Source organism: Temnothorax nylanderi, unplaced genomic scaffold (genome assembly GCF_030848795.1).
Source record: "Temnothorax nylanderi isolate EJ_2023f unplaced genomic scaffold, tnyl_v1.0 TNYL_tig0146_pilon, whole genome shotgun sequence".
Taxonomy (NCBI): domain Eukaryota; kingdom Metazoa; phylum Arthropoda; class Insecta; order Hymenoptera; family Formicidae; genus Temnothorax; species Temnothorax nylanderi.
The window spans coordinates 101,338-113,208 of NW_027249208.1; the positions used below are offsets into that span (position 1 = coordinate 101,338).

The window sequence follows — 11,871 nt, forward strand, 5'->3', positions numbered from 1 at the left end:
ATTACCCTAAGTCGATACCTCTGTTGAAAAAAGAATTGAGATTGAGAATGCGTTATGGCTACCCAGTGTGGCTACCAGATGAAGTAATAATGTCAAGGGATCTGTTTCGCAAATATGAATTTAATGGACCATGTTGTGATCTGTAGTTATAATCACATATCTATTACCGCTTTGTAACACGCTTTCCGTCCTTTAGATCACGGTATTTTGCTTGCTTGATACGATTATCGAAAAGCTAACCTCTTTCGACGGTGTTTTGATTTTTGGGGAATCGTGCCAGCGACCGGTGGATTTGCTAATTGTACGCTATATAATTACAGTTTTATGCCCGCATGTTACGTAACTATCGCTTCGCGCGATATTGGCCTAGTTTACACCGTGCGTTTAGGCCGCGACCTATACCTTATATTCAACCCAAACACGATAGGTCGCGACGATGTAAACAGTTGCGACCTCGCTTGGGTCAGGTCTTTTTTTCGCGTGCCTAAATTAGGCGTAGACCTAAAGTAGGACGTAACGCGTGTAAACGCAGGTGACCTAAAGATCGCCTAAAGTGCAGAGAGTGTACCAATAAATACTGGATACTGGATTTTTATCTATATTCGACCAAAAGTATCATAGGTCTACATGGTGTAAACGTTTTGTTTAGAAGTCTATTTTAGGTCAGGGCATAGGTCAGGTCGCGATCAGGTCGCACGGTTTAAACTAGGCCATTATTTCAAGCCGCTCGTACTCGTGATTCATCACATGTATTTATCCTTTACTCATCCCTATTTTGCATATGTTATACCACTATGCACACGTGGCATTCAGTCTCATACAAATCTTTCTTCATACGTGTTTCAGAATATTGCGAACGGGCGACTATGTTTGACCAAAGAATCATAGCACTCGGTTTCCTCATGTGCTTTGCAGTAGTATTTAACTTTTCCCTTCATCGGATCGAGGAAGGCCATGTAGGGGTGTATTTTCGAGTGAGTTGTCTCAAACGATAGATTCTATTCCTATTATCTCCAATAATCTTATTGCTTTTAACTGTATGAATATCTATCAGGGTGGCGCACTGTTGCCCCAAGTGAGCAATCCAGGATTTCACATGATGATACCGTTTCTGACCACTTATCGTTCGGTTCAAGTAACTCTGCAGACAGACGAAGTGAAGAATGTGCCATGTGGAACCAGCGGTGGTGTTATGATCTACTTTGATCGTATAGAAGTTGTGAATATATTAGATGCGAATAGCGGTAAGTCGTGGAACAGATTGTTCTAATTTTTGAGAATGTTGATATATTTTGTGAAAGTACATATTAACAGATACATTTTTGTGTAGTTTACAACATGGTGAGAAATTTCACAGCGGATTACGATCGCACTTTAATTTTTAACAAAGTGCATCATGAATTAAACCAATTTTGTTCTGTACACACATTACATGAAGTATACATTGATCTGTTTGATCAAATTGATGAAAATCTGAAGACTGCGCTTCAAAGCGACTTGAATGAATTAGCGCCTGGTCTTAATATACAAGCTGTAAGAGTAACGAAGCCAAAAATTCCTGAAACAATCAGGAAGAACTACGAATTAATGTAAGGGATTACTCTGCTAATTAATTAAGTTTCTTTGTACAGTTCAATTTTCTTTATATTTCTATAGTTTATATATTAATTTATTTTTATACAATATTTTGAATTATCCAGGGAAGGAGAGAAAACGAAGCTATTAATATCCACGCAACATCAGAAAGTAGTAGAGAAAGATGCTGAGACCGATCGCAAGAAGGCCATCATTGAGGCTGAAAAAGAAGCGCTAGTTGCAAAGATTCAATACAATCAAAAGATTATGGAGAAAGAATCCCTACAACAAATGGCTGCCATAGAAGACGAGATGCATTTAGCAAGGCAAAAAAGCCGTTCAGATGCCGAATTTTACCAGATGAAAATGCAAGCCGACGCGAACAAAATACTTTTGTCTAAGGAATTTTTAGAGCTCAAGAAATATGAGGCATTGGCACACAACACCAAAATATATTACGGGCAAGACATTCCAAGAATGTTTGCATTTGGTAGTTGCTTGAATGATGCCGATTTCAAATCTAATACCAATATTGCACCAAAGTGATGAACAATAGATAGTGCAATTCACATACCTTATTTTGATGATTACTATTACACAAGATGAAACGTGATGGATCTTATCTTTTCGAATGAATACTTTTACGATAAGAGAATCGAAAAACTTTGGAAAATTTACAACTTCTAGTTGTGCGCAGGGACATTTTTTTCTATATAGAAAACATAGATTGTTACCAATTGTTACATAGGACCGTATTTATTACATAGGTCCGTTCTTATCTCAAGACCGTATATAAGACCATATATAAGACCGTATATAAGACCGAACTCTGAATATCAGCCATATATTGTACAGACGATTCTAGAATTTCGGAGTGTTACTTATTCCTCCAAATTAATTGTGTGGAATTGAAATTTTGTATGAATGTATTTATTAAATCTATATAGTATAGATAGATAGATACATTACGAATACAAATACATGATCCGTTTTTTTATTATATATAATAAAAAACGTTTTCTCTTCAATATATGGTGATTATGTAATAATTACACAAGCATGTAATATGTAATAATTACACAATCCTGAATTATTAACATAAATAATGACTATAAAAAAGAATATCTTGATTAGGAATCTGCATTAAAATAAAATTTTGATTCAGTTACAGTTAAGCTCCAATAACTACTTTAGCATCGATTTTTTTTCCAAAGAAGAAAATTGTTAAATGAAATATTTAAATTACATTTTTAAATTATGTTTTTCATTCGTTTTATGGTCATAATTCTTCCAAAACAGTGTAATAGTTTTTGTTCTTATTAAGCTATGCAATTTTTTGTTAACGACTGTACTTGATTTTTTATAAGGAAGGGTAAAAGCCATAGTGATGTAAGTCAAATTTTTAAAAATATTGACTCGTGTGTGTGCATAGATGCAATCTATACAATATATAAATTGCATCTATGCACACAAGTCAATATTTTAAAAAATTTGACTTACACCACTATGGCTTTTACCCCTCCATATATAAAGGTGTATAATTGGCTTATTTATCTTCTTTTGATGTTATTAGAGAATAAAGACAAAATTAATATCAAATTTAAAGGTAAACAAATTTTTTTGTTTATTTAATTCCCATGCATAATATATTATTCCGATATTGCTCTTTTTTCTCCCGACTGCTGCCAACCTTCGGTTGTACAAGGAAAATTAAACCATCTTTCGTATCAATACAAGTTCAGAAATATATGGGATGAGATGTCATTTGATTTTTTTACGACGTTCTCTCGCTCTACGCATATGGACTTTGGGCTCTTCCAACGGTAAGGATTTAACATCGCTTATATTCTGATTTAACGTCCGTAATTCTTCCAGCGCTCTTTTAGCTAATTTCCCTTCTGGCGTAGTCGGCGGTTCCAAAAGAAGCATAGTCAGTGCTTTCTTTAGAAGATCCTTGGCTTCTTCCAGTTGGCAGGCCAACTGCGTTAAAGAAATTTCACGTGCAGAATAAGATCGATTCGCCAATATTATTACAGGCAAATGCATCTCGTATAACATTATGCCTGAAACCGATATTTATAATATTGATAAATATTTTTCTAAATCGTATAAAAATTTCTTTATAAAAACTTGTAACATCAGAATATTATTTTTTTTCCAGATATTTATAATTTATGTTATCGGAATATTATGCAGTCTAAACAATAATGCGTTCGTACCTTTTAAACGTGATATGCCCGGCTCTACTATGTCTAAGACATTATAGACTTCCTTACACGTATCCAACATTTTTTGTACAATCTTTTTCTGAGGATTAGGAGATGTTATTTCTTTTCTGCAGGCTGTTAACAACTTCTGCTTTAAAGACAACATTAGGAAATGATTGGTATGCAAAGATTGGGATAATTTCCTAAGTAAGTTGTCTATCCTCTGAAAAATATTAAGCTGCTGCAATGATTATGGAAAACAAATGTAAAGCTCTAAATATATAATCACGAACTTTTATGTCAACGTCCTCGCATTCGTCGATAAGTGTTCTGCATATGTTCAACGTAGCTCTGATAAGACGACCGCCGTAGGTCCTCTTGCACATCTGACATTGCCATCGACTTCGCTCGTATGGATCGACGATGGAGGTATCTTGCATGCCTATGAATCCTTTTTTACAACGCGGACATAGCACGCTACTTAAATGCGACTGCAATTCGTATGGATCTGTACATAGAGAGCATTCGCATTCGAAATACTTTCCCTCTCGAAGATGCTCTTTTCTGTCAGCTGTACCCTAATAGTTAAATATATTAATATTGGTGTATAAATTAGGAAATATTGCTTTTTAAAGTTCACTCAGCACATAGATAATAACAAGTGTCTCTTTCAAATCTAACAACAATAAAAATATTTTTAGTAAAAAATATAGTCTTTAATTGAATCGTTAGATAATATTGAATATAACTTAAATTGAATCATCGAGTAATATTGAAATATTAGTGAAAGAAAGCAAAATATTATTAATTTTGTTAGAGTTTTGTTATAATTGTGCAACTAACTGACCAGCAACGACGAGGTATAATTAAATAGGATAGGTTCGTCCTGTTTAATCGCTATGCTCGCATAAATGGTCAGTTGGAAATTGTCGTCCACGGTGAGGTGAGTGTTGCCTCTGCAGTCATGAGCCATCAGGGTCGCCTCGATGTATAAACCTCGCAGAAGAAGACCGTCAACAGCACCAGGTAATCGCAACTCGAAGGCATTCACATCCAAAATGCCGCACAATTTGTGCATTAATTCCGCGCTCGGTGGCTCGATCTCAGCGGGCATGCGAAACCTTCGAATTACCTGTACCACATACATGCAACCGCACATATATACAATGGGACAACTAAAACACCTTGGATGCTTTCCAAGTTCGAACAAAGGAAACTTATTAGGTAAATATCTTAAAAATATTTATGCTGTTCTTGTGCTTTGCATGATTAGATTAAACCTTCAATATATGTAAAAATCTGATTTATGTGAAACTCACATCTACGATATTGACTTCTCTGTCCCTCCAAATGGATGTGCCAATCCTTTTATCCAAATGTGCCTCCATACGATCTATTTTCTCCCACACAGTTGGATCCTTGTGTTTTATTAGCCATAGCCGCAAGGCCAGTAAAATTCCTGCCGCATCAATTCCGTTTTCCGTCAATAGATCTCGATTATCTCTAAATATTTGGCATTCTTCATTCGTGTGATGCTTCGTTCGTGCCTTCGAAGATACGTGAAAGAAGATTAAAGGTACTATTTCGAAAGTGACATAACTTTGCGTAACACAGCGATTCTCAAGCTTTATCCTGCAGTTCTTTTTAGATGAGCAAAATTTCGTACAATCACTGATTGCATACATTTTTCACAAATAATCTCACTCGCAGGAGTTTAAGTTTTATCCAACGGATCGTGCGAAAATGCTTTTTTCCTTCGTCCGATAACAAATTCTTTCTCAGACGTCTCTTTGAGAATCGCCGTTGTGTAACGTACTCCAACTTGTTACCTCGCATGCTACGCTGCACAGCGGTGCAAAGTTACATCTGGAACAAGCATACTGTCTCCCTTTGACAATTTTTGGTAATGTGCGCATACAGGCAAAGCAGAAACAATCCTTGTACATCATGGGACCGACCGCGCTCGGTTCCTCTCGAATTATAACTTCCCCCGGCGTTATGTTTTTAGCTGATACGAGATACCTTATGAACAAAATATATAGTTTGCAACAATTATAATTACGGTTGTGCAAAACTAAATACACATATGCTTCGATACATAGCGCAAGCGTATTTATTTTGTAAATGCAGAGAAATGTCAAATTTATTTTAAGGATAAAATCATAAACACGTAAAGAATTAATTTCTTCTTTCTGTTAGTTCTATTTCTTTTAAAATTATTTAATAAAAGTTTTAATGACTTAATTAACTATATAAAATAAAGAGTGTGCAAGTGATGAAATAATGTTTTCAAATAAGCACATGTGTTTTATGATTTTGTCACAATTTGATTATACGATAATTAGTAATTAGTATGTAAATTATACAAAGAGACATATTAGTATAATGCTAAATTGTAGCTGCGACTATACCTTCCAAGCTTCTTCGAATGCGTAACCTTGTACTTCGCAGTAGACGTCATATCTCCAGATTACTTCCTTCAAGTTAGCGATTGTCGACCCGTAACTAGCATTGGCAAGCAGGCATTAGTAATATGAACCGTCTTCCTTAGGCACTCACGCGACGGGCTGTATTATTAGATACTGCGTGGCATCGCGCGCAACCTGTAATGTTAGTACAGTGCACGCATTAGCAGTACAATATATATATACACATATACATACATATAACAAGAGAGGGAAAAAAACCTATTGGATATTTTCTTAAGATATCTCGTTAAAAATTCATAATACCGAGAAATTTTATGTAAATTTTCCATTCTACACACACCATGCATAGATTTGTTACAGAATTAGAAATATTTGTAGGATATTGAATAAATATTACAAATTTTTTTTTGTAATTTTTATTCTTTTATTAAGACATTTTCTACTCTAATAATAATTAATACATTGTAATTCATTGTATATTGCATAATAATTTAAAGAAATTAAGACACTTGTATATATGTTTGGGATATTCAGGATGGTATTTTTCTTAGTGTACCCTATTTCCTATTATCTATTTTTATGTAATTATTATTGTCATAACTTCCTGCGAATTACATGCAAACATTTTCCATATAATTTTCTCTTTCAGTTGTTTCATAAAATCACTTTCCTTGATTAAAAAATTGCAAAATATAATCAGATGGAATTGGCACTTGTTGGTTTCTCGAGAGACCTCAAGAAACATGACGTTTATTAATATAATAAATTTATACAAATAACGAGATTTTACAACAGATACTTATAAATCATTTATGGATTGTTCCAGTTGAACTATAGATTCCTTCGCGACGAGTCCTATTTGTCCCTCGGACGTCTCTGGTTGCTCTAAGCTTAATATCGTAGTTGCCTCTTTTAAAATATTCGCCGCTTCTATCATTTTAGACTTCAGTCCGGCCTCGTCAATGACACCGGCATTCCACTGACCTTTCGCTAAAAATAGTAACGGTGCGTGTAACTCGTATAGCGTCATGCCTGCAACCAAAAAGGTAAAGCAATAAAGTTATTCATACATATTTTCTCTAATTTTCTCTAATTTATAAGCAATATATACCTCTTACACGACTGTACCCAGGTTCTACAACATCCAATACTTGGAGCAATAAACGGCACATCTCGACTTTATGCTCCAATACAACATCCGGCAAATCGTCCAACAAATATTCGTCAACCCGGCCGTACATTTGAGTCAATGAGTGTCTAAGAAATATTATATTCCGCAATTTAGGAATTTTTAACAATATATAATGTGAAAAGTATATGCGAGAATAATTAAGTTTGGTAAAATTGACTTCGTCGAATTTAATTAATTTTTATGTCATTATTAGAGATATATTTATTATTATCTAGCAACTGTGTTCCGTACCTTAACATCGAAAGAAAGGCATGACGGGGGTGTAAAACCGATCGGTACTTTTTCATAATGGTCTCTCTTGCGTTAATCGCGTCGGCTCCGTCGGCTCCGCTGATAGCTTCAACGGCGTCTACTTCCGCTTGAATTATCTGAAGAACTTTTCGTACTGCGTGACCGTTGGTGGAAAACTCGCAATGCGTACACTTCCATGTACTTTGCGGGTCTGAAAAATATTATTGATCGTGTAGATGTAATCGCTATTTTATACATTCTCAATCATTAATATAATAAAATTAGAAATGCTGTTAATATTACATTATTGCCAAATACTAAAACTAATATAATTTCAATTCCTGACATTGAAGGAACTTTATGTTGATTCCTGTATTTTGTTTACTCGCAATTAAATGTAACAATCATTATTGCACGATTGTGATATTTAAAACTAAACTCAATAAACCCGTTTCAATTCTCGATTTCTGCTCAATTAACGTCGCAACTTAAAGAAAATATTAATTAATAGATAACATATTGCGGTACCTAGAGAATCCAGCGACAAAACGATTCCGTTGTCGCATTTGTTGCACTTCAGTGAGGACATGTGAGTGCCCAGTTCCGTAGGATCTGAACATCGGGGGCACGCGCACGCGAAGTGCTTACCCTCGAGCAGATGCTCTCTCCGTAGCATCGTCGGAAGTAACGAGTGCGTGTAACTCGCGTAGAGTTCACCGCCCGCAGGAATTTTAAGCGTGGTACGCAGCCGTATCCTGTGGACGCAAGAACCTCGTGCATAATTGTTATTCGCATTTAATACGGGGCGTATCTTCATCAGCATAATAAACCGCGTGAGATTTCCTGGGGATCGCGCGCAACGCGCGAATTAATTGAGGAAGGACTGTGCATGAGCGTATAGCAAGTAAGAAAATTAAGATCGCTGCTGCTTAAGATACCACTTAGACCTTTTGCCGGTGATAGCTAGTCTATCATTACAAAGAATTATGTTTTCGTTACATGTCTTCGTTCAAACAAACAACGGTCACTAATTAGTAATTGATGTACCTGTAATCAACCGGCGAGATGCTGTGAGACGTGTTCGAGACGCACGAGTGATTCATCAAAGCGACTGTCGGATAGAGACCACGTGCGCTGAACCCTTTCGCCGTTCGCACCTCGAACGTGTTAATTTCCAAGATACCGCATGCCATTTGTATGTACTCCTCTGAGAATCTGCGTCCAAAATATTTATTTTCAAGAACAGTTTCAAGTCAAAGGAATATGTTATGGTAAAGCACCGCAGTATACCTATCAAGTTTGAGCCGTTTTCTCAGATAATCCACAATATTGACGTGATCTGACTTCCATTGCGGTTTCTGACATCTTATCTTACTATGCGTCTCCATATCCTTCACTTCCTTGTTCCACCTTTCGACGTTTTTTTCCGACTCCAACAATAGTCTCAACGGCGTTATGCATTCTAACTGCGGAATACCGTTTTCGCTGTTCCCCTCCAGAGCGGCGTCTATGTTAAACTTCTCGTTCGCCTGTGCAAACACCTATCGAAGAAAATAGATCTTTAGACAAACACACTGCCAAACACAATATTGAGGACAAACATTCGCAGTTAAAAAAAGCCCGTTGCTATCTACGACTTTATGGATTTAAAGACTGAAGATCGCATGCTGCGTTCTTTGAAATTTTCCCTAGCCCAATCTTCACTTATTAAAAAGGCAGATTTACGGCCATAGCTTCCTGTAGGATTTTTAAGACAGTAAGTATAGAAAAAGCTCTTCAATTGAAGTCTTATAATTACCTGGCACTCGTAATCTTTATGTTGCGGAGCATCTTCGCAGTCTTGGCCGCAGACAGGCCATCCGCACTTAGAACATAACGGTTTGTTATCCGGTTCAGGGGGCCAAGGTGTGTAGCAGGAGAGACACAAGGGATAAGTGCATGCCTTCGGTCCAACGACGAAGGGCATTTCTGTGACCATTTCTTCACCAGCCTGTAGTTCTCTACTCGCGACCATGTATCTGGGAGCATAAAATGCAATTCTTATAAATAAACGTTTAATTAGAATACACGTGATCAAAATAATTATATTATTCTAATCGCGCCGAAAAACGTTGATATAACTTTTTCCACGTCAGATCACATTAAATTTTTTCTAAAATTATTTGTAGACTTCTGTTTTGTAGTTTAATAAGTATAATATATCAATTTTATATTGTCATGCAAATCACATGTGTATTCATTAATTCATCCGACTACTCTGATGAGATTCTGCAAATGTTTAATTTATTCCAGCCTTAATGCACCGCGCAGTCTCTCATTAAGAGAATATTTCCTGTTTAAAATTATTCATGGACTTCTGACCCTATATTTTACCTCAGCTAGAACAATTTATCAGTTCCACTCTTTCTTTTCTCTCACCTGCCAACTTGATCATTCTGCAGCACTTCGTACGCCCGCGACGCGGATGCACCACTTTCCTAAAATATTCAAAGAATGTAACAAAACCATGTATTGCTAGAATTGAATTGAAATACATTACAAGTTGCACGGACTAATGTCGCAAATATTTACATCTCTCGTCAAGACGTTTGTAAATAGATAAAAATAGATAAAATCGTCTCAAAGAGACGATCTCGATTAAATTCCAATTAACTCGATCGGCGATTAATTCAACCGACAAAATTGCTTGCAGCAAAATATCTGACTACATGATTCGTCGTCCTTAATCTTTCTTTCCACATATGTCAATTGAAAGAGATAAAACATTATCTGCATAGTACAGGTATCACTTAACAAGTTAATCAAGTCAATCAGAGTTTGGTCCAAAGTGTCATTATAAGAACGTACCGATTCTTGCGACATGGTCGATTGAGAACCAAGCCGGTAAGAAGTAGCTTTCTTCGTCAATGAGCCACTGATGCTGCATCGATTGAAGGCCTGTGCTGGCCTGTGCTTGAACTGAGCCAAAGCGTGCTTGCCGCACGCTTTATATTCCCGGCTTATTAAAAATATCACGCGCAAGCCTTGCCAATGGTACAATCTAGTATGTACCAGGCGGGTAGTGAGATTTGTGCCGCTTTCAGACACGATGCATTGCGCTCAGATACGTCGCGACCACGCGGCCGGTGTATTTTTGGGTCTCTAAACGTACAGAAGGATCTAAAAGCTTCCATCATTTTCCACATACCTATTTACCGCAACTGTGCATCGCAAATTTTCTCAATCTTCTCGTGCTCTGCGTTATCGTTTATAATTTTCCTGTTATTATTACTTCTCAACGACGTGCCACCAATCTTTAAATTGCAATGTTTATCGGACCTTAAATTATAACTGTGGAATAGTAAAACACTTTGAGATCAAAAGCCTGACAAGAAATTGAAAGGAATACGCAATTATAAATTCTGGTTATTTCTGTTTACATTCTGTTTACAAATACCTCTTTCAAATCTGTCTTGGCGTTCGATCATTCTCTAATTCAAGCAAATTCTCAGAATTTTCATGTTATCGAACAGCATGCATGATTAAATTATTACATGCACACGCCATTAATGCGTTAACATACGAATCTATGCACATATCGAAATATGTGTTTGATATATGCAGAAATTAATTTCTTAAGGTATTAATAATCCTATAAATGAATTTTTAATAAATCGACAACCTGTTCGAAGCCTGAGAGTGGCCTCGACCAAATTTCAATTAACTTGTCAAATAACAATTGTCAATAGATAACAATTATCAATTGATAACAAAGTTATCAATTTCTTTTCTCCGAAACGCGAGAAGGAAGATTAAATTAGGAATAACGAATTGTATAATTGTATATTATAGTTTAGAATTATAATTATAATTGTAGGAATTTTGCTGTAAACAACTCTGTTGATCGAATTAATCACCGTTTGAGTGATAATCCGAGTTTAATCGAGTCACCCTGTATTATTCGCGTAGATTTCAAACAGTTCAAACCGTTCGATCTATCGGACCTGACTTCAGGTCGAAGTCGAGCTCGTTAGCTCGTTTACCGCTCGCGAGTCTCGCGGCGACCACGAAAACATTTCTCGCTCGGATTCGTCTGAACGCCCGAAGTTTTCGATCGTCCCGATCGCTTCCGGTTCTCAAACGTTCCCAGTTCGATCGGCACAATTCGAATCCAAACGCCGCGTCGGGACGCGTTGCGGAACGCCGCGCCGCCCGCCACCGTGCCGTCTTCGCGCAGAAATAGGCCGGGCGCTTTTTC

At 36.6% G+C, this 11,871-nt stretch overlaps 2 protein-coding genes across 5 annotated transcripts; one reads left to right on the plus strand and one right to left on the minus strand.

The window, feature by feature from the left end:
* Window positions 1-10: 10 nt before the first annotated feature.
* On the plus strand, window positions 11-3,190 carry LOC139777383 (erlin-1). 4 transcript variants are annotated; one of them, XM_071714773.1, is made up of 5 exons: window positions 11-142; window positions 847-974; window positions 1,055-1,244; window positions 1,331-1,589; window positions 1,701-3,190. In XM_071714773.1, the coding sequence occupies exons 2-5, from the start codon at window positions 867-869 to the stop codon at window positions 2,119-2,121; spliced, it is 978 nt and encodes a 325-aa protein (XP_071570874.1). In that variant the 5' UTR covers window positions 11-142; window positions 847-866; the 3' UTR covers window positions 2,122-3,190. The 4 variants fall into 4 exon arrangements, with proteins under 4 accessions (XP_071570874.1, XP_071570877.1, XP_071570875.1 ...); XM_071714776.1 differs by having other exon boundaries at window positions 59-83; XM_071714774.1 differs by lacking the exon at window positions 11-142 and adding an exon at window positions 149-301.
* On the minus strand, window positions 3,170-10,911 carry LOC139777378 (uncharacterized). The gene is made up of 16 exons (XM_071714766.1): window positions 10,482-10,911; window positions 10,053-10,111; window positions 9,433-9,652; window positions 8,925-9,175; window positions 8,682-8,849; window positions 8,163-8,389; window positions 7,635-7,845; window positions 7,323-7,468; window positions 7,014-7,243; window positions 6,194-6,225; window positions 5,612-5,804; window positions 5,102-5,329; window positions 4,630-4,974; window positions 4,076-4,360; window positions 3,795-4,020; window positions 3,170-3,638 (listed from the first exon to the last, which is right to left on the minus strand). Exons 1-16 carry the CDS (start codon window positions 10,494-10,496, stop codon window positions 3,337-3,339), a joined length of 3,138 nt encoding a protein of 1,045 aa, XP_071570867.1. The 5' UTR covers window positions 10,497-10,911; the 3' UTR covers window positions 3,170-3,336.
* Between the last annotated feature and the right edge of the window lie 960 nt (window positions 10,912-11,871).

Coding starts and splice junctions, on each gene's coding strand:
- LOC139777383 (XM_071714773.1), top strand. CDS start 867: ATGTTTGACCAAAGAATCATAGCACTCGGTTTCCTCATGTGCTTTGCA. Junction 1,245..1,330: donor TATATTAGATGCGAATAGCG/GTAAGTCGTGGA, acceptor ATTTTTGTGTAG/TTTACAACATGGTGAGAAAT. Junction 1,590..1,700: donor AGGAAGAACTACGAATTAAT/GTAAGGGATTAC, acceptor TGAATTATCCAG/GGAAGGAGAGAAAACGAAGC.
- LOC139777378 (XM_071714766.1), bottom strand. Junction 8,850..8,924: donor AAACGGCTCAAACTTGATAG/GTATACTGCGGT, acceptor TTTTGGACGCAG/ATTCTCAGAGGAGTACATAC. Junction 5,330..5,611: donor TGTGCAGCGTAGCATGCGAG/GTAACAAGTTGG, acceptor GTATCTTCGAAG/GCACGAACGAAGCATCACAC.